At 37.5% G+C, this 25,480-nt stretch overlaps 1 protein-coding gene across 4 annotated transcripts in view; it reads right to left on the bottom strand.

The window, feature by feature from the left end:
• rump (heterogeneous nuclear ribonucleoprotein rumpelstiltskin) overlaps positions 1 to 25,480 on the bottom strand; it is a 61,241-nt gene that overhangs the window by 25,283 nt on the left and 10,478 nt on the right. For 2 of the 4 annotated variants that reach the window (XR_014441130.1, XR_014441131.1), the window contains exons 4-9: positions 25,202 to 25,355; positions 23,685 to 23,843; positions 20,053 to 20,091; positions 17,612 to 18,126; positions 15,956 to 16,091; positions 11,097 to 11,154 (exon numbers count right to left, since the gene is read on the bottom strand). Coding sequence is in view for 2 of the 4 variants with exons in the window: in XM_083116068.1 (XP_082972194.1) it covers positions 11,099 to 11,154; positions 15,956 to 16,091; positions 17,612 to 18,126; positions 20,053 to 20,091; positions 23,685 to 23,843; positions 25,202 to 25,355 (1,059 nt within the window). In the remaining 2 variants the exon portion in view is untranslated. Of the gene's footprint in view, positions 1 to 10,613; positions 11,155 to 15,955; positions 16,092 to 17,611; positions 18,127 to 20,052; positions 20,092 to 23,684; positions 23,844 to 25,201; positions 25,356 to 25,480 lie in introns of those variants that run through there. The other 2 variants (XM_083116068.1, XM_083116069.1) reach the window with 2 other exon arrangements.

The raw sequence follows: 25,480 nt of genomic DNA, 5'->3' as shown, positions 1-25,480 counted from the left end.
GAATATCAAGACACCAACTTACCTTATAACCTCTTCCATTAGAATAAACGTGCAATCACAGGATCTCTTCACAATACTCAGACCGATTCAATATAAGTGGACAATAGCCATGTATTGATGCTTCTGAATTACGAATTGGAATCAAGTGCTGATTCAAAAAACAAAAAAACAAAAATCATATCCATGACATTATTACGAAATTTCCACACTGATGACAGATGAGACTCAAAATTCTCAATGAAAAACTGGAATCACTTTGTAAGCCAGCACAGGAATCTCAACATCATAACTTCCAGAGGAAATGTCAGCTCAGATAATTCAACGAGAGGCTCAAAACAAGAAAAATAAGTTAGTACAAAATAAACAGTTTTCTGCAATACAAACTACTTACGCAAATTAATTCAAGTGTGCAGCTCAGCACAAAGACATGGTAATCAAGAAGTCAACAGGATTATTATTATTTTTAATTTCACAAGAAACTGACAGAAGTATTCAATAGTAGGACATTAAAATGCATACAATCAGGAGCAGAATGTTCACATTCCATGGACGTTTGTGGTCCAGCATTTTAAAAAATTGCATACTGATATATATTCATAATGTTTGTACAAAAATTTCAAACACGAGAAATGTAGCAATATCCACTCACACTCTTCCATCCTAACTGAACGTAACAGATGAAGGTAAATTTTCATGGAATTTGTTCAAAATACCACACTAACACCGGGAGCAGAGAAAGAAAACAACTTCAAAGAATAATAAATGAAATTCGAATAGCAGAATTCTTGCACTTGTATTTACAGATTTTGTATCGCCATTTAAGTTCCAACCACTGTGTATGTGCTAAGTATGTCAATTATAAACAGTTCTGTCATGTTTCTGCTTACAATTAAAATACAAATAAATATATTTCCTAACAATAAACAAATGGAAGCATGGAAAATCAGCTGTCCGTTATTTACCTTCATCTCTTTGGATCAGCTATAGCAATATTCAACAAATGAAATGTAGACAACAGCACACAAGAGTCGACAAATCTAAATACTAAAGTGTGCTACTGGGGTCATATACCAATAACCTTGTCTTCTTTTTCAAATCATACACCTATTCATCATTTAGGACCAGAAACTACCACCTTCAACTGCCAATATATGGACAATTTTAATTAGACAACAAGGTTAGAGGAAAATCTTAACTCTGATAATGTAATTAAAAGTACACACTACTGGTTCAGGTAGCGAATGCAAACTGACGTGGTCTTCATTTCAGTCACCATATGCAGTGCGTTCAGTTTGGCTCAGGGCAAAGATAATGCGTGACTGAAGAACGACGAGGCATGATGCAGATGCCGGCAACATTCCTATTATTTTTACACACATCTCCTTAGCATGCAGACAATTATATTTATATTGCATAACAAGTACTAACATGGGTTGGAAGAGTTGTTCAAAGTGGTGACCAACTGCATTCACACATTCCAGGCATCTTTTGATGAAATTTTTATTAACACACAAAAGTTCCTCTTCCGTAATTCTTATAAGTTCTGTTCTTGTATTGTCTTTCAGTTCATCTTGTGTGGGGATTGTTTCTACAGACTATTTTTTAAGGTTCCCCACAAATAACAAATTGCCTACAAACGTCTCAACATGATCAGTTTTTCACATAAGTGCCAAATAAAATTTCTTGTTCTAACATGAACTTTTCGGCTGGCATTTCAATGGTCTCACAATCCTATTAAACTCGCACTAACACACACCGAAATTTCACAGAAAAACTAGGTGTGTGTGTGATCTATGATAGACATATCACACTGGACAAATGCACCCACACACACACTGAAATTATACATAGAAATTACATTGCACGCTAAAACAAATAGAACTGTACTGATAAGCAAGCAACAATTACGCCTGCAACATGAGCTTCAGACAGTGTGTCACTTCGTGCAATCTCCCGGTGCCTAAACAATCAACTTTTCCATGTGAATGCAATGGGGTTTCCTTTCACAGAATGATCAAGAATAACAACACTGTAACTGCACCGACAGCTTGCGCCTAGTGTTTAACAATGGCAAGAAAACAACTTACAAATAGAACAAATTAATCAAAATTCCATCAATCAAATCAATCAAAAGATGCCGGAAATGGCAACTGGCCATCACCTTGTCTGGCTGCTAAAGACATGCACGTAAAATAAGCAGGATGTTATGGTTCTGCACCATGCCTTGCAGTCTGCAATCATGTGCTTTCTAGACCCTGAGCCAAACTGAAAGCACTATCTTACACAACTGGAAAGGCCAAAAAAAAAAGAAGAGCTCTACAAATCACTTCACTCTGGACAACAAATCTCGCCTCTTCGTTTACACTGATAAACAATGCTGAAATGAAGTAAGAATGATACTCAAGCACAAGGCAGAAAAGCAGCCCAAATTAACATATAAATCTGATCTTACGATCTACATTCTTATGCCCAATTACTTGTCAAAGGACTACAAACACAAACCTGCACATCCACATCCAGTTGCAACCTGTTTGACGGAAATGTTCTTCCAGCTTTCCAGCATGCCCACTACACTATCACAAGCTTGACTGCCATCAAAAAAATGGATTTCTGCACGACAATATGCAAATCTACATCCAAAAATATCACTAATAAACAATGAAACAATTTCATAAATACCATCAATATAGACATAAACATGTATTGACAATTTCAATGAATTACGTGTTTTGCATGGTGCCAAGGCATACAAACAGTGCTTTGAAACCCAAGAAATCCGCAGAACCAAGGAAACCTTTCAGAAGTAGTTAAGAAAACTTCTATCTTCAGTCAGTCTAAAAACACTACACAATTAATTGACAAGAAACTCATGGACACAAAGAGCCAGAGGTATTGTGTTGGCACATTTAGAATTCAGAGATTACAAATTAATGCAAAGTTTCTATTTTTAGCTTTCGAGTTGCATTAATTTTAGCTTGACTATCAGTATGAATCTAGAACAAAGACAGAGGAAGGAGATTTCCTAGTTGCATGTGTTCTTTGAAAAAGCTTATTCATTTTCAAGGTCTGTTGCCTGCTTTATTAGCAAGTTGATGACAAAGCCTCAAGACCTGAAATTAATAGGTCTCCCAAAGAAGCCACTAGAAATAAAAAATCTACTTCATCTTGCTATACCAACTATGTAGTTCTGGGCTAGAACCCACATCCAATATCAAAATTCAAGTTTATTCACACAGGTAATCTCCAAAGCTGAAGTCTAAACAGAGGCTGGACAGTTTAAAGTGATATCTGAACCACCACCATGTGACTTGATGTGTATCAAACCCTGGGCTCCTTGATTACATGGTAATAGCATAGACTACACCATCAGGAACCCACAGATAATCCAACCAGTTGAAACATATTAAATGAGCATAGAATGGAATTCTAAACTTAATATTTATGGTATTAAGACTTCAGAGGATATTTCCTATCCTTCTGGAAGTCAAAAACCTGGACACCCTTGATTACAATCGACAACCTTCAACTATTGTGCTATCAGTGAGACCTTTTACATTTATTTTTATTCATTCACTTTGTCATTTAAGTTACAGACACATATGCCCAATGAAATTACATCAAAGCTGTAACATTATATCTAACATATATGAACTTAAGTTTTGAGTTGAACATGGTCGCCCATTCCCAATACATTCAAATCACAGTTAAGTGCTGACAAAACAAAAACTGTCTGTAGTGTTCTCATCAGATAGTGGTGCAAGCCTTCAGAAGAAAGGAGAGATGACAAATTGCAAAAATTATTTCAATGAAGCAGATTCAATTCTCAACACACAGATGAGATTGACAACACATATATCATCACTAACAAGTCACATTCCACAATGATTCAACAGCACTTTTCATGTACAAATTACGAGGGATAGTCGGAAAAAAGTTTCCCTTATGTGTACTTCCAGAAAGCACGGGAATTTTGGGCTGGTAATATGTTGTGGTTGTACAGGCATCTTCCTTCCTTTGTTGTCTGATGCACTACCTTTTCTTTGCAGAGGTTGCCAGCATACTGCTGTGCTGAAGACAGGAAAAGTTGAGAAGTGTGTGGCATGCAGAACAGAGGTGTGTTGCAATCGTGAAGTGCAAGCTGTTGTTTGCTTTGAAAGGGTACGTTGGACATCTGGTACGGAAATTCATAACCGCCTGGTAAAAGTGTATGGGGTTCACATGGACTTGAACTATTTCATTTCAAATCTTCAGAGTTCATAAACAAGCAAAGGAGCGTTGTGGCATGGATAGTAGAAGAGCTTCGTTACAACATGTTTGTCACTGCCCATAATAGCATACCATGGTATTTGAAACACTTCAGAAACAATAATATCTGCAACAATTTCCAACAATTGATAAAATTTACTTCATTCACTCCTTATTAGGGGGCTTTGTGGTATAGACTACCATATTCAAGAAGCAATTAACTTGAATGAACAAGTTGCACTGTACATTACATGATGGAAGTAGGGCAGCGACTGACATAAGGCAAAGTTTAACAAAGGACAGTCACAGCCTATAAATTCTAACAACTTTCCTTTAAAGATGCACTACTGGCAAAATTATTCAAATTGCATACACTCACACTTGCAAACTACAATTATAAAATATTGGAACCAATAAATGTAACTACATTAAATGGTTTTGCGACTAATGGCTGCATAAATAAAATAATATTTGAAGTCAGATAATTTGAAGAAGGTGCAAGTCACATTAGCAGAATGAAATGGATTCATTTATAACCTGCAATATCACCCTATAGTGCCATGGGCAGTAAGCTTCCACAGGTCACAAAGTAATTAAGCATGTTCACATATGTCCCTTGTCTGGGCAACCTGTGGCATTTTAATTACAGTAGAACAGCTAGCAGACAAAGGCAAAAGAGCAAGACAATGGTACGGTCAAGTCGGAAGAAACAGGTTCATAAATTGTCTATCAGCATAGTCAGTGATCATTTGAGAACGTAAGGTCCAAGAATTCAAACAAAACTCAGCAGAGGATTCCCTCCCCCTAACATCACAAGCAGAAAATCACCCCATGCAATTGTGTAAATATGAAACAAAAGTGAATGAAAATAGTAGTGATGGACAATTTGCAGCCATATATCTTTGAACTTGACTGTACAATGAACAAAAGCGATAGCTTGCAAACACTATTTCCAAATACAAGAGGCACTTACGAGACTAAACACACCAGTTTTATGAGATGTATAAATAGGGTGAAAGTCCTGTCATCAATAGTTACCTGTTATCTACGCTAATGAAAATGTTCATTGGTAGGATATTGCATTTAAAATGCCTTGCATATGACCACAGATGCAAGTCAAGTTATTAGTTTTAAAATAGATTCAGTGTTCTCGGACAATTACTGCACATGGAATTCTACCAGCATGATAATCCAATATCATCTATCCCACCCTGCACAGTTGTTGTCGTGACTCAACCCGACTTGCCCATCTGAAGGGGAAGCATTCAGGTGTCCATCAGTAATCAGCATGGTTCAACAGCAGGCAGGCAGCCGATGACAGTCGCTGTCTACTGCACTGCGAGCACGGGCGTCAGAAGCAGGGAATACAGGAACACTTATGATACACATTGCGAATCTGTTACAGGCAAATTATCAGTCACTGCATGAAAAGGCTGCTTAGGAGAAATCTCAAAAACGTTAAATGTGAACAAGTGTAGAGTGACTTCCCATTTGATAAGTTTATTAATTTCAAACAGGGAATATAGTGTAGTACTGGTAACCATGTTTTAATAGTTAACCACAAATCTAGGTCAGATATAATTGGATACATCAGTGGTGTTACAATTACATGAAGGGCATAGGAAGCACTCTTAACCTGTAATAAATAGTTTGGGGTTCCATATCAGAAAATGAATTTCCTACAAGTTGGATCGTAGTATCGCTCGACTTCCTTTCTCATTTAAGATTAAAGTTGTTATGGTAGGATTCAAATTCAACAGGACAAGTGTCTACTATGGTTATAGCATGATCCTAAACCAAGTGAAATTTCAACTAACTTTGTGTTTTATTCAAGACCAATTCAGTCTCTCTTTTATCTTGTGATTTTAAACAAGACAGCCCAACATCCAGGCTACTTCATATTGATCGAATTACTGACAACCTTCAAACCTACAAAACAAAATACAGGGCTATTCTAAATGATCTTCGCGATTTCAAAGTTTAATATCTCACGTTTATTTAGTCACAATGACATGCAAATTATTTTAAATGAAAGTAAAACTCAAAAAGTTTTAGTGTCTGGCAAAGCTGACGTTTAGTTACGCATTCTGTCGCCATGGTTGGATCGAAGACAGGAGAGCATTTTGTGTCTTGGAATTTCATGTCCAACAGTCAGTTATTTGTGTCCAACGAAGTTTTAGGATGAAGTTCGGGTTAGATCCACCAAGCGGTCACTGAATTCGGAAGTGGTATAGACAATTTAAAGAAAGTGGGTGTATCTGCAAGAGGAAAACAACAGGCCGGCCAGGAGTTAGTGATGAAACAGTTGATCGGGTGCGTGCGACTTTTGTCAGAAGCCCCAAAAAATCAACGGTTCGTGCAAGCAGAGAATTGAACTTGAAGCAGCCAACAGCGTGGAGGATTCTGCGAAAACGTTTGAAATTTCACCCTTACCGATTGCAAATGTTGCATGCACTTAAACCTACTGACAAAGATAAGAGACTTGAGTTCTGCGTTGCTATACAAAACCTTTTGGAAAGAGATGGTTTCATTGAGTCTGTTGTCTTCAGTGATGAAGCTACCTTCCACCTTTCGGAGAAAGTAAACAAACAAAATGTGAGGATTTGGGCTTTGGAAAATCCCCATGGTTACGAAGAACACGTCCGTCATTCCCCCCAAGTGAACGTGTTTTGTGCGGTTACCTGTAACAAGGTGTATGGCCCTATGTTCTTCGAGGAGGACACTGTAAACGGACTTTCCTACCTTCACATGCTGCAGACATGGCTCTTCCCGCAGTTGGAAGAGGACATGGAAAATTTTATTTTCCAGCAGGACGGGGCACCCCCACATTGGCACCAGGATGTCAGGAGGGAACTCAACAGAAGGTTACCAAATCAAAGGATAGGATGAGCTAGTCGCGAGGATCACGTTCTGATTCCTTGTAGTCATGATTTTTGCTTTTGAAACTTATGTTTCTTAATAAAATATGCAGGCATGTTAATTATTATGAATATGAATATACACAGTTATTAGCTGAAAATTTACCAAGTGATTAATACAATGCTATGCAATGAAAAAATAAACTATTGTACTTCCCCATTTTCACTAAGTCATTACAATTAAAGTGGTGTAAAAAATCAATAAAAATGTGGCATATGTCAAAGCTTTACAGTGTAACCTGTATACAACCTCAATTATATCTATACAATGAGAAACAGAAAATTAGTTCATGTACCTTTAGAAAATATGCAATAAGTTTAATGATTATATTTTTTAATTTATTGAAAATACATAGTACATATTCCGGAAATTTAGAACTTTAATGGGGCCGGTGACCAACCATACACCTAAAAAAAATATATATGGGGGCCATACTTTGGAATCAAATATCTCCATTATTTGAGTTTTCCACATGCTGGAACCAATTTTATATTACGGAAAACATCGAAATCTGTCTATTAAAAGGTAACAGTTCCGAATGTTATGATTTTTTCAAATTTTCCTAGCAGGAAGACTAATTATCACAGAATTTTGGCAATACAATTATACACGCTACGCACGGACAAGGTATTCTCCGGTTGACAAACGACAGTAAGTATCGTAAACTAGTGGGAATGAATGTAGAAATAAATCTGAACCTTAGTAGAGTGCATTCAGGGTCTATTTTAATTCTAAGACAACCCAACGTGACCTTCCTAACCTAACCACAAAATCATATATTGACAAAATCTTAAGTAATCGCTAAAACTCTGCAGTTTGTGTTAACAGACATTAAATCGAACCATGTAAAAGTTGCATTTGTAGCATGATGAAATCGTAATAAAACTAAAATAACTTGGGCCCATTTTCACCACTTTTCAGCATAATTTCATTCTACACGCAAAAAATATGTAAAATTACTATCGGCATCAAACCAACATTCCTACCCTAACAACGATGTGTGACCAGCATACACTTCATTCCTCTATTTCGCACCAGTTTTTAAAAAATAAATTTGTTCTACATGCACAAAACACGTGCATATTCGAATAATGACGTCGCTGATACTGCATAAAATCACTAATTTCTCGGGTGTAACATCTCTGCAATGTAAAAACTACGACGAGCAAATGAACTAGTTGATCAGGTTGCTTCTGAACGGGTCGCAAACAAAGGACAAATTCACAGAACGGGTTCACAGGGAGGAACGAAGTAGTGAGTCCCTTTGTTTTTACTCTGCGTTCGCACCCATTTAGTGTGATGTCAACCACAGCCAGTTACGTGAAATTCTGCTCTTCAAGGCAGAAAGTATTACATTGTCTTTGGTTCGAGGAGTATACAGTTATTGCGGATCCAAAACCAATGAACTGTCCGACCACCAACCTGCTCCGCTTCACGTATCAAAAGAAAACTGGTTCCGAACGGGTGTTGTCTTGGAGAAAGAAAATTTCCTCACCAAACACAAAGCTAAAGCAACATTTTCTCCGCAAGAAATTCTGAGGATGGCTGGTGCGTAGGTTTCGTCTTGAGTAGCTTGTTCTCTTAGGAAAAATCTCATGCCTCTTCAAATTCCAGTCTTGAACAGGTTCACAAGAACCAGTCGCAAAATGAACGGACGGTCATAACGAATCCAAAAACCTTGATCCGAGAGTGAATAAATAAATGCAAAGGAACCATAATTTTGTACATAACAGACTAGAAGTCATAATGAGGAGAAGAACAAGTTTCTGAACTGAATCTTTTTGGGGGACTGGAATCACAAGAACCGAATTCGGAAGTGGAAATTGAAATGAACCGTTCATTCATTTTGTAACTGGTTCTCCCCCAACTCCAAAATGCACGTAAATTCCAGAAAATATGCAAAATTCCCTGACTTTACCTGGTTTCCCAGTTGCGTAGCAACCCTGCCTATGGCCAGGACGGGATTAAAACCTGGAATCTCTAGCATCGTAGCACACTGTGCTAGCTACTCTGCTACGCATGTCGGTAATTCGTAATTAAACATCCATATAATAAATGTTCTCAATTTCTTGGTCTTACAACCAGAATTTTTTTAAGCCATTGCTAAGACGACAGTTTTAAAGAAATATAATCAAATTCATGAGAGTGGTAAATCAGTTACATTTTATTTTATTCAATTTACCAATGTGTTCTAATTAACTATAGAAATGCAATGAGATATTAAAAATGTTTTGAAAATAAAGTTGCCCCAAGTGGGGATCGAACATAAGACCCTCACTACCGCAAGCACTATGCAATTTTGCCAACCATGAAAATTGTGATTCTTCTCTGTCCTTTGTGTATCCTGGTTTTTAATGCTGAATCTACTTATGAAGGTTTCATTGGGAATTATGAACAGTTTCCTCAGCTATCATCAAATGATTGCCTTAGAATTGTGCAAAGAATAACCATGGCTGCCCACATCAAGTTCCGGATGAACTGCGAATACCTGCTACAGCATGGGAGTGACTCATTAGTTCGCGACCACACTTGGAAGCACATGGATCCTGCCCAGAAAAGAACCAAGCAGGGATGACGTCAGCCCATGTCCTTCCACCATGCGCAGTGCATTGAGAGCTGGGTCCCGACATGTGGCAGGTTGGATAAGTGGACATTCCTTCTTGCAGGGAGTCATGCCCACCCACGCAGATGTCTACCGTGTGGTATGCACCCACATAAAACCCAGAAATATAATTGAATTCATAAGAATGGTAAATGGTCTTTATTATTGCCAGTGAGCACACGAGAAAAATCCACATACATTGCTTTCAATCCTTCAAATTGTGACAAATAGGTGACCTACAACGGTGCATTGTCCTACGAGATCCCTATGGGAGTAAATAGAATAGACCCCTGTTTTATAGAACCGGAGTAAGCAAGGTAACAAATCACCCTCCCTCTCAAGACAACACGAGAGAGGAAGGTGGTGGTGGCTTGGGGGAAAATATCCCCAATTCTGTGGCAATGATGGTGTGCACAGTCTTGCACAAATGCCAGAATAAACAGTCCAATATGGAGACTCAAGCTGCAGTTATGCTGGCAGGAACGTCGTCTTGTCACAACTGCGACTATACCATTGAATGTAATGACAGGAAAGATGGTACCATGTGGAGCTTTGCTTACAAGGTATTTGCTGCTAACCACAAGAGCATAACCTCATATTGTTGAAACTAGTAAAAAATGACAGACCACATGGTAACTACAATTTCCAATGGATAAACTTTACTGCATTCATTCCTTATTAGACAATATTTCGAAATACATATCCATATAAAATGAATCCTCTGCAACAATATATGCTTGCAAAATAGTGCAAAACATGATACCAATATTCCAGCATTAGTTGACCACCTTATCAAACAAGGGTTCAACACAATCCTACCAAAACTTTGAGAAGAAAACTCCTACAATAAATTTTAATTTCTTTATTTTCTACTGAGTAAACAGTGAATGACAATGATACAATGACCAATAGAGAATAACCTACTGAGATGAACACACAGATCAAGAATAATATTTCCTTACAACACACACACACGTACTTAAGAAAATAATAACCTCGTGGAAAAGAAAGCAAGTCTAGTCACGACATTAAAAAATCTATGAATGCCTAATTCTAAATTCCTCATTTCTTCAATGAAAAGACTTCGCAGCATTGAAATGCTCCATGTCCATTTCAAATTCATTCTGTGTCCTTTACACACGCAAAAGGAATGGAATTCCCTCCAGTAATAGAGATCAAAGTTCATCGAACAAAACTGAACCTTCCAACACATGACAATTCCTCAAAATAAAAATCTCCTAGGAATCAGCATCCTTTTCAAAATACACAAGTGTGGAGAAACAATTAAAAAAACATCAATGCTGTATGTTAGTCAATATCTTCACATTACCTTTAGAAGATACGAACATCTATTATGCGTCCCTCCAAGCGAGAGCGGTCCATCATTGCTGTATGTTAGTTAAGGTCAATACAAATACAATATTACAAAAAATTACTCTGTTGTAACTTGAAATTTGGTGGAACACTAACACAGTTTGTCACTGAAAAACTTAAACTAGACATTTCCGAAATGTTTTAAATGTTAAACTTTACAATCTATAACAGAGAATCAAGTTTATTTAATACAGTCAACTCTCGATTCAACGACCTTTCACAGTTCCCGGGAAAAGGGTCGTTATTTCGAAGGGGTCGTTATTGGAATTTGCACCAATTTTCAGCTTAAAGGGAGCTCAAACGGACACAAAGATGCCTAGGAGATGGTAACACCATTTATCCTGGTAGTTATACAACCTGTTATGCACAGGATGCGTGTTGTGAGACGGAAAATAGAACATGAAAAAGTTTTCACAAAAGAGAATTTAAAATAATGTTACTTTGTTTCAATTGTGCACAGTCGTTGCTTTTCCAGGAAATTCTTACAATTCTAGTTCATGAGAAACCCATTTGCACTGAGACCAATGGAAAGGAAAACAATCTCTCGCTTATTGCAAGCGAAACTCGAAGAATCTTGACACCAGTCAGACTGGTGCCAGCAAAAGTCGGGAGATAATCGGGCAGAATGAACGTTGGATTTTTTATACTGGTCTACTGGAGCATTGTCTGTTACAAGATTAACTGGTAAGATTAGATCTCTCGGGAGAAACAACACAACCTCTCTAGTTACCAGACAAAAAAAAATAAAGGCAGGGCTGTAATTTTCGTTCTGGTTCAGCTGTGTAAAATACATCGTAAAAAAAAGTCACTTTTCTTTATTTCAACCAACTTCATTCACCCTCCCCCTTCCCCAAACTCCTTCCTCGACTTGCATTGTAATCCAGCGTGAAAAAGGAAACGCGCAATCTGTTTTCACACAACGCATATTCTAGGACACGTCATTAAACAGCGTGGCAGTCGATAATCATTCGGGTTTGGAATTGAATTTCACTTTAAACTGTATATTTAGTCCCGATTAGCGCATCAGCATAAAATGAACTGAAAACAAGCTTTATGAAACTGCGCATTTTCACATATCAAAATGGTAGATCGTTATTTACTCTCACGTTAATCGACGATTTAATGTTTGATTTAAGAGTATTCTCGATGTCAAACACCCACCCCTCCAAACGTTTTTCTCTTGAATAATGTCTTTTTAATCAGTCTCAGCAACCATTCCTACATTGAACACTTTTTTTTTCCTCCACATGAATGGTTCTGAAGAAAAGCGGATGCAAATTAAATTTACAGATTTGCTGATCAGAAGGCGCAGAACATGAAGTTATTTAAACTCTTGTTTTCCTTTCTGGAGATCGAATTTCGTTATCGTCAAATCAAAACAGCTTTGCGAGATTCAAAACAATAACTTTTTCCTTCGCGCTGTTATCGGCAAGCAAGAGCTTTGCGGACGCTAGACAAAACATAGACAAAACACTGGCGCCAGCTGCATCGTAAAAACAAGGAGACCGGCTGGAAGTTCGAGCAACAGGTGGCGGAAGAGAAAAGTCCCAGCATTTTAAAGATAATGTAACTGTCGAAGACGGAACTTTTAACAGCAGTGTAAAGAAGAAAGAAATGACCCTTGCTTTACGTTTTACCATGCAACAGACAATAATACGGGCAATATTTCCTATGCAGACAACAGCATTAAAATAATAATAAATAAATAAATTTAAAAAACCACAACTGAAATCTGCAACATTGCCGTGCACACCAGTGGCGGAGAATGAGCTGGGGAAAGGGTAGAGGATCACTTTTTTTAATTGTTCTATGGTTTTTGTTCGTTTTGAAGAATATATCCAGAACTGGTTGCCCCATTTTAGACGTCAAAGGAAAGGAAGAGGGGTGGTTCCTTTTCCACCCTCGCCTGTAATCAGCCCGCATCAGCAAGAAAATCGTGGCTGAAACAATCTGCACCCCCCCCCCCCCCCTACGTTTGCTGACAGGAAAAGAGGGAGAAGTCAATCAGCCAACGGAACACTTTTTTTGGCAGATATTACGACATCGACACAATTAGGAAAACGTATGAAGTGGGAAACGGGAGTTATGATGCACGTAAGATCGAAGTAAACTTTTTTGGAAACCTGGATGACAACACATTAAGCGGGTTGACCATCTTTAGTTCACCTATGTGGTTTTGATTATCTCTAACAGTTCCGCTTTTTTATGAAGTGTTGCAGGGAACAAAGAACACGTTTTGAATGAAAGCGGTTACCGGAAGTTGTCGGCTACAAGGCCGAATGTTGCTCACTCACGGGAACCTGCTGAACTCTAGGTCAGAGCTGGACAGATGGGCCAGACTTCCAGGCGCCACCCATCTGTATTTTCGAACATTCCTGCGATCTTATCTCTCAAGGTGAGGTCTTTATCGATGAAAGAGCTTGACCTGCCATACACATTGGCAAAGACTGCAAGTCCAGCAGTCATTCCCCCCCTCCCCTCACCCGCGAGTTTTCAGCAGCTCTTAGGACAAGGAAACAAGTCAAGTCGATTTAAAATGACATCCAAGCACATTCGATCTTCTCTTCTCGCGTATCCAAGAGAAAGCGTGGCAAAACAAGCCTGGCGCGTTGGGTAGCGGCAGTCGGGTGCGGGGTAACATTGGTGCACTTGAGGGAGGGGAGGGCAGAGGTCAAGTGCTATTGGATATCACTCAAGCATGATGTGGTGGTGTCTATTTTTAGTTCAGACCTAATTGTGAGCGGTAGAGCACTCGTAAAGGGAATGAGTGGAGGAAAAAACAACGCATATTTCGACCGATTTCCTTCAATTTTTCAACTTTTTTTTTCCAAATTTTTCTATTTTTTTCTAAATTTTTCACGGTTCCCGGGAAAAGGGTCGTTACTTCGAGAGGGTCGTTATACCCGGGGTCGTAGAATCGAGAGTTGACTGTATTGTTCAAAATAATGGCTCAAGGAAAAAAGCAGATTTTTTCATTCAATTCCTGGTGCAAGGGCAAGAAATAATTTAGACATTTTTTAAAGCATTATCAAAATTCATAGATACTTTTCCAGGTCAGTGGCAAATTAACTTATTCCTTGTATTGACAAGGCCCGTAACATGCAACGAAACTAGAAATGTAAAAGCACCTGAATACGTCGCAACCTGCCGGCAAGATGCCCTTTCACGTGTTTCTTAATGCACATCTAACAGTGATTAGTCTTCATTAGTCTATCTGTTGGTTGAATAGAATTACATTTAGAACTGAGTAGATACCAAACTCACTATTTATTCCTACCTATCAATAATGGCAATGATATCTGATCATAGAAATTCAAAACTGATCAGAAACAGTAGCATACGCAGGATTTCATCACATTACCATTCTTTTATTATACTTTAATTAATAATACTTACAATTAATTAGTTTACTACTAATAATACTACTAATGCAGCTGCTGTTGCTACTTATATATGTATCACTACTATTATTAGGTAGTAGAGTTCTTCATAAATATATTTATGAAAGCAATAGAACAAAATTACCTTTTTTTCGTTACGAAATAATTGTCTAGTCAACTGTTATTTGTATATGATAGGTGAGACATTCTAAGTGTGAAGAAAATCCATAAAAACAAGCAAATATATTAAATTTATTGAAAAAATCAAAATATGAAACTCATTCAAGGGTCTGCGGTGGTCTAGTCTGACAACCTCGTGGGAGATCCGGGTTCGATTCCAGGAATTGGTTGGAATTTATCCAGCCTTGTCTCCGCACGCAGCCTCACATCACTGGGTACCTGAGAGCAACCCTGGGGGATAAAAGCTGCCGGACCATGGTGCTGATCACATCCCTGCAAAATGTCCGAGATCGAGAATGTGTGGGCCCCAGCACACCACTACATGTGCCTTCATGGCACGGTGCTATATGCACGGGGAAATTTACAATACCTTTACCTATGGAACTCACCCAGGATGATGATGAGGTGCGAGAATACATGTTGCCAAATTCCACTGAGTATGTTTTCGTTCAAAAATAAGTTTATAGACATTCCAACACGTTTATCACTTCTAGGTGATTCACAAAGCACTTCAACATTATTTAATGATGTGGATGTAGACTCAGCATCACTAGCGAGTTCACAAGGGGATGCAAAATCAGTACCGGGAAGAACGTTTGCAATAACGTCGGCACACTGCAATGAAGCAAGGAATTTTCACAATTCTCGTGAGAGACTGTGTGACTTTTTTGCAAAGGAATTGCAAAATTAATTTTGTGGCCGCTTAGATTGTGTTTGGAATGTTGTTTTTCTCCATGCTGCATTGGAATAATAATTCAAATTATTATTATTATTATTACTGTCGCAGATCTTTGACTGATACATTAGCCATTTTTCATTTTTTCTACATTTTCCATAAGATTTCAAAAGCTCAAGGGGGGGGGGGTTAAACCTGGTAACCCCCCTTGCGTACGCCACTGCTCAGAAATACTTCGGATTGAACATTCTAATTTGCTAGTCGTGCTTAAAATATTCTTGCACATGCAATAAGAGTACTGCTTTAGCCTAAGCATTTATATATGCACACATTGATAAAGAAAAAAGAAAAAGAGTTGAAAAAATAGAAAGAAAGAGCTGGCTTTTCTTTTATGCCAATTGCTGCTAACTTAATTCACTTGCAGTTTCTATTGCGAGTTTAAGGGTTTCTAATGAGAAACTCAATTCTGATGCATGGGAAATAACTACATGGAAATTACTTTATACTGGAAACTTTTAGCACAATCTCAACACTACAATGCATATAAATATAGATAGATATACAAATTCTAAAGGATACCGACAGCACGCTCTGCATCTCGCTCACCAGCAAACCTTACTAGGCCTGTGTCCTTATTCCGGATTTCTGCAAATTTAATATCACCAGCCTCTCTGAACTTGTCTCGCAGCATCTGCCAAGTTGCATTCAATGGAAGCTAGTGAAAAAAAATATGAACTAAATAGCGTAAAAACATTTAACGTATCTTATAAAATTGCAAAACAGCCAGGCCAGGATGAATGCCCAAGGTTATCTAATCAACATTTTATGACAATGAAATATGCCACACTATGGAAATTTAACTGTGGCTCAAAAACATTAGAACTGTCCGATATTTCCCCATTCTTGCAAAGGTTAACGATTATCTGCAATTCTAAATATCAAGCAAGCTTCTTTGTTCTGTTCCTGCACATAATGAAAATGCAAGTTATAATTTGTGGTTCTCCACCTATTACTTTATTGTACCTTTCAAGGAACAATAGATACATTGTTCAGCTATGAAGCAACCAAGGACATATTTATGGAGCTCCTCCATATATGAAAATATACTCATTTAGCATTTGTTGTATAATTTCCTTAAACTTATTAAATGACGTATTTGAGGGGGGGGGGGGTCCAGGGGTCTTACCAAGTACTACATTTAAGTAATGAAAATATTAGCATTTGTTGCATAATCGATGATTATTAATTTCCTCAGAACTTTTTAGAAGGCAAGGATTATATTTGGATCATACAGCTTTCAATGACATTACAAAGATGATGTACACTACTAAAAATAATATGCATAAAATATTAATCAGAAACTTACTTTTCTCCAACTACATGTAACATGATTTTTGTTATTTGATGAATACTCAATTATTCATCTATTTGACATTAATTTCATTGTCAGGGCACTTGTTTTTAAATTATTCCGATCTTAACTACAGGTAAGCTACGTAATGAATATGCACAGTTCTATCTAGATTCTTATACAGTCTTTTTACCTATTTGTGTAATAATAATATAATATTAATGTATTGTAATCAGTATTAATATTATTTAATATAATTATTTTAATTTATTATTTTTCGTGCAACAGTTGGTTCTGACATCCCCCCAACCCCAACTCCCCGAAACATATTTCTAGATACGTGCCAGGAAACAACCCAACTGCCTAAAATTTAAATATCTGATAATTTTCATGAACAATGCACATCTACAAAAAGAACCGAAGGTCATAATATTTTTAATTAATAACCAATTGAGCAACAGTCCTTGAGGGCCAAGGCCAACCTACCAACTGCCGGACACACTCCCACATTCCTCAACCAAGGTGTAAGATCATCCAACCAATTATAGGGTGGTGTGTGGCCAGCATGACAAAACTTTCAGTCATCATTGTAGATTTCCATCACCTACACTATTTCCACATGATCGTAGGTGGCTACTGGTCCCATCCAAGAACCGAACCAAAATTTCCAGAGAAAATTTTTTACGTTTTTCCCAAGGAAACTCATACCAGCACTCATCCATAGCCTGAGCCCGATGCTTAAGTCCACAAGACCATGGTATGGGACAGTGTTTTTAATTACAACAACATAGCAGTGCAGATAAATGTCAAGGAAAAGATATACAAATATATCTATGAGGAGGACAATCTACTGTAGGTAGTAAATCAAAGAGACTTGTACTTACATTCTTAACAATGACTGTGTCAGATGCTCTCGAACTGCCGACTCCTCCAAGGTTCCCCAAGGTTCTCTCCGGCCCATTGTTGTAGGAGCTGCTTCTGAAGTCACGTTCAGACGAACCATATCCACCGGACAGTCCTCCTACTCCATCAAAATCTCTCCCCCCATAACCTGAACCACTGCCGCCGCCATATCCCCCTCCGCTTCCTAGTCCTCCCAAGAATGAGCTAGTACCTCCAGATGTCAGACTTCCTCCAAAATTTCCACCTCCACCCAAACCACCACTCGCTAGACCACTTCCGGTGAGGCTGCCTCCAACACCACCACCCAGGCCGCTTCCGAGTCCACCCCCGCTGCCACCTCCTAGAGCAGATCCAAAACTGCCTCCTAAACCACTTCCAATGCCAATGTCACTTCCAGTCAAGGATGACCCCATCATCCCCATGCCGGTTCCTCCTAAGCTGCCCACACTCCCTCCAAGTCCACCTCCAACTCCTGATCCGCCACCATATCCTAAACCTGGAAGAAAATATTAGATAAAATTCAAACTAACCACGATTATTGTATTTTAATTTTTAAATGACAGCCGATATGAACACATTGCTACTTCTTTTATTCACAAGTCAGAAAAAGGTTTTCCTTTCAAATCAAAACTGTCCACAATTTGAAAGTTTCAGTGTGTCCAACTGGGCATACTCTGGGACCAAGAGTCTTATATAAAATGGTACTTCGGTATTAAAGTAGTGAACATAACCCTAAATTTTGATTTAAAAACTAGTTATCACAAAATTAATATTTCCCTCCAATTTTTTGTGTGTAGTACATATTGCTTGCATTGTAGAATTATTTCTCTTGGACTTTACGGTGTTATATTTAAAGTGGAATTAATCAGTTTTCCATGATTGCATAACTCACAGGATAATTCAGACAGGAGAAAGCACTCCATTGATAAGTAAAATCTATATTTTGAGTTTGAAAGTTTACTTCGCATTTTGAAGTTCATTTTGCATCATTTCAAGACAAATCCAAGAGTAGGAAAATGCCCCTCACCTTTCAAAAATATGAAAATTAAAGTGTGCTTTTCCACATTTCTTGTTTCCATCAAAAACAAAATATGCATGTCTGAAGAGTATCAATGGTCCCCCTCCAAAGAAGGGTAAAAGGGGAGAGACCCACTGGGGATTTGTTTATTGAATAAAGGTGTCAGATTTCAACTAAAATCGGTTTTAAGGAAATTGCCTCTTCACTCCTTATAGCCATTTCATTTCGGTTTTAATTCTATTTTTAAATTAAAAATTTATCTTCTAGTTACAACTAATTTACATAAAATATGTCGACATAGGTACGTCAGGGTGGCTACTCCAGGACCATACAAATATGTTAATATAAAGAGTCTGTGAGATTCCAATTTAAATGTGTATATTTAATTTGTGCGGAGTTTACATTTGCAGTTTCACATACTCAGACTCTAAATACATCTACAAACCTGAGTCACAAATGTTATGGTATATAGTAATCTACGAAATATTGTTAATTGTTTATGAATTTCAAACTCAAATTTACCTAACCAACTTCGAAATATCTTATCTTGCAATAATCTTCTGCCTGTGATGGATTGTTCTGCAAAGGACACTAACAAAGCAAACTGATTTAGAGAATTCTGTTTTATTTTCCAGACACCTCTCTTTTCTTTTCCTTCCTCAATAAAATTCTCAACTGTGAAAAACTTGCCTCGGGGCATTAATAAATATGTATAAATTGAATGGGATTGGAATTAATAAAAGTTGCCATTTTTCACGTTTACGGAGAAAAATTCACGTAGAATTCCCGCATAATTCCCAGAATTCAAGGAATTCCCAGCGAGCAGCCACCCTGTAGGCATATACAGTCTCTTTAAAAGTCAAAATGTCTATGTCGTCTGGAATAATACGATCAAAATAACTGTTGCCATGATGTACAGCCAAACATGTCATGACCAAATTTTCAAGGGTTGCATATCTGAAAATTTCTGACATCAACACAGTGAGACACTCTGAAAATTTGACCTGATTTACCACAACGAATCTTATTTATTGCATATATTTATTATATATTAATTAATATAATAAAAATAAAACACCATGCAGGCATGCAAGTAAAACAAAAACAGAAGTCTAACAACTTAAAAGTCTGAGGCAATTTCTACATTAGTGACATGGAAAATAAGTTTGTGTACCGGTGGCAACCAGGTAACATGGGCGAATACGTCACTGCATGAACATTCTCCAGTGGGTAAAAATCATCCCGGTATAAACAATTCATCTAGCATTATGCTTAGATCATCAGGGAGGCTCTTAGCAATGTTCGTAAGTGAAGCAGAAAACAAAAAGGACAGTCCATTTTCAATCTTTACCCACACAATATATCAAACACTTAAATTGCTAAGTAACTTAGAAAGGCGCTTACCCACTCCTGGTCCAGGAACACTTGGTGGAGGAGCTGCTCCTTAAAGCAAAGAATTTCATAAAATACTGTCTACATAGTATGAATTGCAAAATAAATAAATTACTAATAGTTTTGGTTTTTGCTGAGCAGATACAGATAACAATTATAACACCATTAAGCCTTGCTTCCATGATTATGAAAAACTAAATATGCTGACCAAAGCAGTAATTTATTTTATTAAAAACAAACTAAAACGTTTTAGTTTATGTTTTTAATAAAATAAATTACTGCCTTGGTCAGCATATTTAGTTTTTCAGATACCAATGCTGATACTCTTACAGATATTCACTGATACACACACTTCGGAATTCAAACAATTTAAAAGTAGTAGAGATATTTATAAATTTTCAAGATAATTTTCCATTTGAGCTATACCATATCAAACTGTATACTTTTGCTTTAAAATATTTATTATTTCACTTGAGATAATCCATTTCTCTCCAAATTGTTGCAAAAAATTATGGGAATTATACATTTTGATCCGCAAGACATGAGCTCTATCGACCAATATGGATTAAATTCAACTAATATTTTCCTATCAATATTCTTCCTTAAATATTAGCAGATAGCTGGTCTCGATCAAAACCACCTCCACGTGGCAGTAATTAACATTTCATACCTTGAAAACTGCCCTTTCAGTTCTCTCCTGTTCTTAGTATGCATATGAATGTATTAGGATGGATCAAATGAAAACAGAACAGGGGCCACAGAATGCTATCAACACTGTTTATTTCAAACATAATAGGATGAAATCAACAAGGTTTATTTGAAACATAAATCTCCAAAGTTACACAAACACGTTTCACCAAGCGGTGAATAACCTGCTTGTAGAACTCCTTTGGCTGAGATTGGAACCAGTTGCGAACATTGTCCATGACTTCATTGTCAGAGTGGAAGGCCCGACCCTTTTTCAATGGACAAAAGATATGGAAGTCGCATGGAGATAAATCAGGGCTATACAGTGGGTGTTCCAACACTGTCCGCCCAAACATCGCCAATATGTTCTTTGTAGGGATGGCTGATATGAAATTTTGGCCGATACCGATAAAGTACAGATATAAAATTTACCGATACCGATATTCTACCGATCCGATATAAAATTAGAAATAGTTTTTGAAGAACCTGAAATGTTAATTGATCTCCTTAATAAATGTGTGATTCGAGGTGACCTCAGTGCAAAAGAAGTTGAATATTTAGACATTTACTTTTTTTAGAAAGAAGGGCATAATGAGATTATCCATAAAAATTACAACAAAATGGCAGAATTTTGCACTAAATTATAAGATATTTATCGATATATCGGATCGGTAAAATAATCGGTAATTTTACCAATAAACCGATATGCCTATATCGTCCGATACCGATAGAGTACCGATTAATCGGTCCCATCCCTAGTTCCTTGTAACAGCTGATGTATGTGGCCATGCGATGTCATGCAGCAAAACCATCCAGAGGACAAAAAGCCAGGCCGTTTGACCTTCATTGCTGCACGCCAACATTGGTACTGTAGTAACAAGCAGCATTCATAGTTTTACCATGGTTTAGGAACTCAAGGAGAATGCCACTACTCTGCACCATCTTGGACTTCTTTGGCGGTGGAGAGCACGGATACTGTTGACTTTGTCATTTGCTTTCAGGTTGGAAGTGGTGGCACCAAGATTCATCACCTGCCACAACCAGTTCCAGGAAATTGTCCTTGGCATGATATCACATGATTCTGCATAGACAATCGATACAGAGGCTCTTCTGATCATCAGTGAGATGGTGCGGCATCCACTGTGCACTTACTTTCCTGTACTGCAGTCTGTAATGACGGTACGTATGGAACCAAAACCTACTTACACAGCCATGGTGATGTCCCTGATGCTGACTTGTCTGATTGCACAGATTATCCGGTCGACTTGTTCCACCAGTGTCTCATGATGAAGAGGTGAGCTTGACCAGGTCGCTCCATCATCCTTCACAGATTCCTGTCCCTCGCCGAAACACTTGTGCCAGTCCTGCAGATGGGTCAATGACAGAGCATGTTCTCCATAGACTGCCTTCATTCGCCGTTGCACTTCGGAAACTAACTCCTCCTGCCACTAAACTAGCTAACACCACCACGTTGCTCTTCTTTGCTAGCAAACATTCTGCTGCCGCAAGTGAAGCACTGACAGACTTCCTGTCTGCTCGGACGATACTGCTGCCTGACTGCCTCTGGCCAGTAGGAATTTCCTTCCTTACCTCCCGCTCTACCTCTGCACAGGGTTGTCGCCACACACACAAATATTACCAAATACATCCACTGTTCAGTTTTCATTTGATCCACCCTAATATTACAAAACAATATATACATTGTTACTATTATTAACAAGGGCAGATTAAAAAACCTTTGTTACCCCTCATATTATGGGATAGATTTACAAATTTAGCTAAAACTCACAAACCAATGCTTTTTTTTTTAATAGAAGTTAAATTTTACATGTAATAATGAGTAAAAAGGAACATGCGACAATTAAGGGAGCATGCAGGGGGAAAGGCCCAATTTTTCAAAATTTGCCCTCACCATGTGGCAGCAATTAGTGTGCAATTTCTTGAAAACTACACATATTAGTTTTTTGTTCGTTAGTATATGGCTAAAGGTATTACATACTCAAATTACAAAACATTGTTACTATTGAAATTCCGGAAATTGATTACATAAAGTAGTACTACCAATGCTACTCTTATACATTGTTATTTTTTTCCCCAAGAAGTATCAGCATGTTTTCAATTAAACTTTGCATGGTTGTAGGAATGTACCACTGCTATATACGACATTTATTTATTCACTTTGTCTATTGCGGGGTTCACAAGACATTTTTATGAAAAACTTAAATTCTCATTTTCCCTTAACACCAATTATTGGGAGGCACAAAGGACATAATTTACCTCTGCTAAAGCAGTGTCTTTAAGAAACTGATTTAATCTCTCTAGGACAATTAGCTCTAGAGTTAACGATTTTTTTGTACTTAGCAGGTAGTTTGAAAAGCAGGTGCTTAAAAAGTTCCTGGCCATAGAGGCCTGCATGTGGGAGGGGCCCTGTCCAATAAATAAATAAAAAAAGCTCACTGAAGTCACCTGATTACGTACATGGTTTTCATGAAAACCTTGCCATTTAATACAACATTGCTAGAATATGTGTTCTGAATAGATCATAGCAATGCTAAAATTTAAATAATTGGTGTTGCAAAAATTGCACTTGCTTGCTTACATATGTGACATTTCACACAGTTGGCATTTAGTACAGAAAATATACCAGACACATCAGCCCTGTTGAGCTTAAGAAACCATCACGTAACATTATGGATCTAATAGGTTTACATCATCTGCGACTGGTTTCATGTGTGAACAGTAACAACTAAGAGACTCATCTGCTACTGTTATGGAGAGGCTTTTACAATGTGCTGCAATGTACAAAAAAATTCTAGAAGTAGAACTGTCAGAGTGCTGAAGTCTTCTCTATCCATATTACCTCCAAATAATGAAAGTTATAAAAAAATAAAATTTGAAGACATTAGGAAACTCAATTAAATCAATATGCCAAAAATATATCAAAGACAAATACTTACGCGAAACATCATACAGAGGGTTACCACCGGCTCCAAGACCCATTCCTATTCCTTTCAACCCCTCTGGTAACTTTGATGGCAGCCCATCGCCTTTCTCACCAGCTCTATCCATTCTTACAGTCATCTTTCTGTCATAAAGCAACTGGTTGTGAAGCATTGCTAAGTAACATTAAGGAACAGGTAACTTTGCTGAACATGAAGATGTTTACAAGCAAGCAATGAAAAGAAACTAAACACACGCAGTCCACTATCAGTGCAACCTCTATTTTAGGTTTTTCAGGAGGATAAAGGTGAAAATTTTTACAGGAAAACAAAATCCGGGAACATAAAATCGGGGTCCAACTGCCTTTGTATTTTGGTACTTTCATGTTATTTTCCTATTCCTCTACATTAATTGCAATTATGAGAATGAATTATGAAATAGATGCACACAAAATGGATGCATCAACAAGGAGTCAATCCTAGAAAACTTTGATCATAGCACATCACATTCACTCTGCCACAGACGCTGCCTTGAATAAAGCGTTTAAATCTAGGGAAAAGCTCAGTCTTTGCTAAGTACAGAAAGGATGTTTTATCAATGTTATCCAGACTGATGTAGGAATGGATCAATATGAAAATTTATCAATACTGATTCAGTACTATTTTCATATAAAATTTATCCTCATTAATCGGACTGTTCATAAAGACAATTCCACACCCGGAATAAAAGACTGCGAAAAATCACCTACAAACAGGGCCGACTTGATAAAATAAAATTCTGGTCAAGCCAGCATTTTTGTTGAAATATCTACATAGTGCATCTGATCTAAGCCTACAAAAAGATGCTGACTGCTATAAATTTTAATACGAAACTTTCAAAACAACAGTTACAATAATCAAATGGGTGTCCTCAACATTAAACTACTTGCAGAAATATTGGATCTGGAAAATTATCTAAAACTATCAATAGACCGATCTGTTCAACTAGTCTGAGTATTTCCAGATTCCTAGTCTCACTTACTTTTTCTTCCACATTAAGTTATCTAAGTTCATAATTTACGTGAGTACAGTAATCTATAATAATAGGCAGCCAGGGGCATGGTGCTGATCACACCATGATCATTACAGTAATCTATCCCCCTTTGAATAAAAGGCTACAGCGGTGAAACCACATACGGCCTCTTGTAACAATTATTCTGATATTTTTTCACGTAGAAACTCAACTGAATGGCTTTTAGGTCTACTTTATGCTCAAGTAGGAGGGGCCTACAGTTTAAAGTGGGATCCCAAAAAGAGTGTAATGTGCCTCCACTGGGACTGCATAATTATAAGGTTAGTCTTAGTGGTAATGCTACTATAGGCTGAACCTTGTCTAAAAATAAATATCAAATTCCAAATTTAACTCTAAAGGCGTTCATGAAAGGTATAGATAAATACTACCTTAGTTTTATTTGGTACACATTAATTGATGTAAATGAATAAATACTACCTCAGTTTTGGTACACACTAACTACAGATGATGAAAGAAAGGATACAAATAGCTTGAACAGCTTCAACAGGGTGTTCAAATTCTACAACACCATGGCCACGACTCTTGCCATCTTTATCTCTATTGAGCTCAGCACTCGTTACTTTGCCAGCCAGTTTGAACACGTCTCGAAGTTTCTTCTCCTCTACTTTATAATCCAACTGAAAAACAGAAATATAACAATACAACCAACTTAAGTTAATCAAACCTCTATCATATAAAAAACGCAAATCTATCTACAAAAATACTTGAAAAGATGTAGTGGCCATTATAAGCTGGTCATGCA

Source organism: Lepisma saccharinum, unplaced genomic scaffold (assembly GCF_977018435.1).
Source record: "Lepisma saccharinum unplaced genomic scaffold, izLepSacc3.1 HAP1_SCAFFOLD_341, whole genome shotgun sequence".
In the NCBI taxonomy this organism is placed as follows: Eukaryota; Metazoa; Arthropoda; class Insecta; order Zygentoma; family Lepismatidae; genus Lepisma; species Lepisma saccharinum.
The sequence above is the reverse complement of the archived record's forward strand: the minus strand, read 5'-3'. Positions and strand labels throughout refer to the sequence as shown.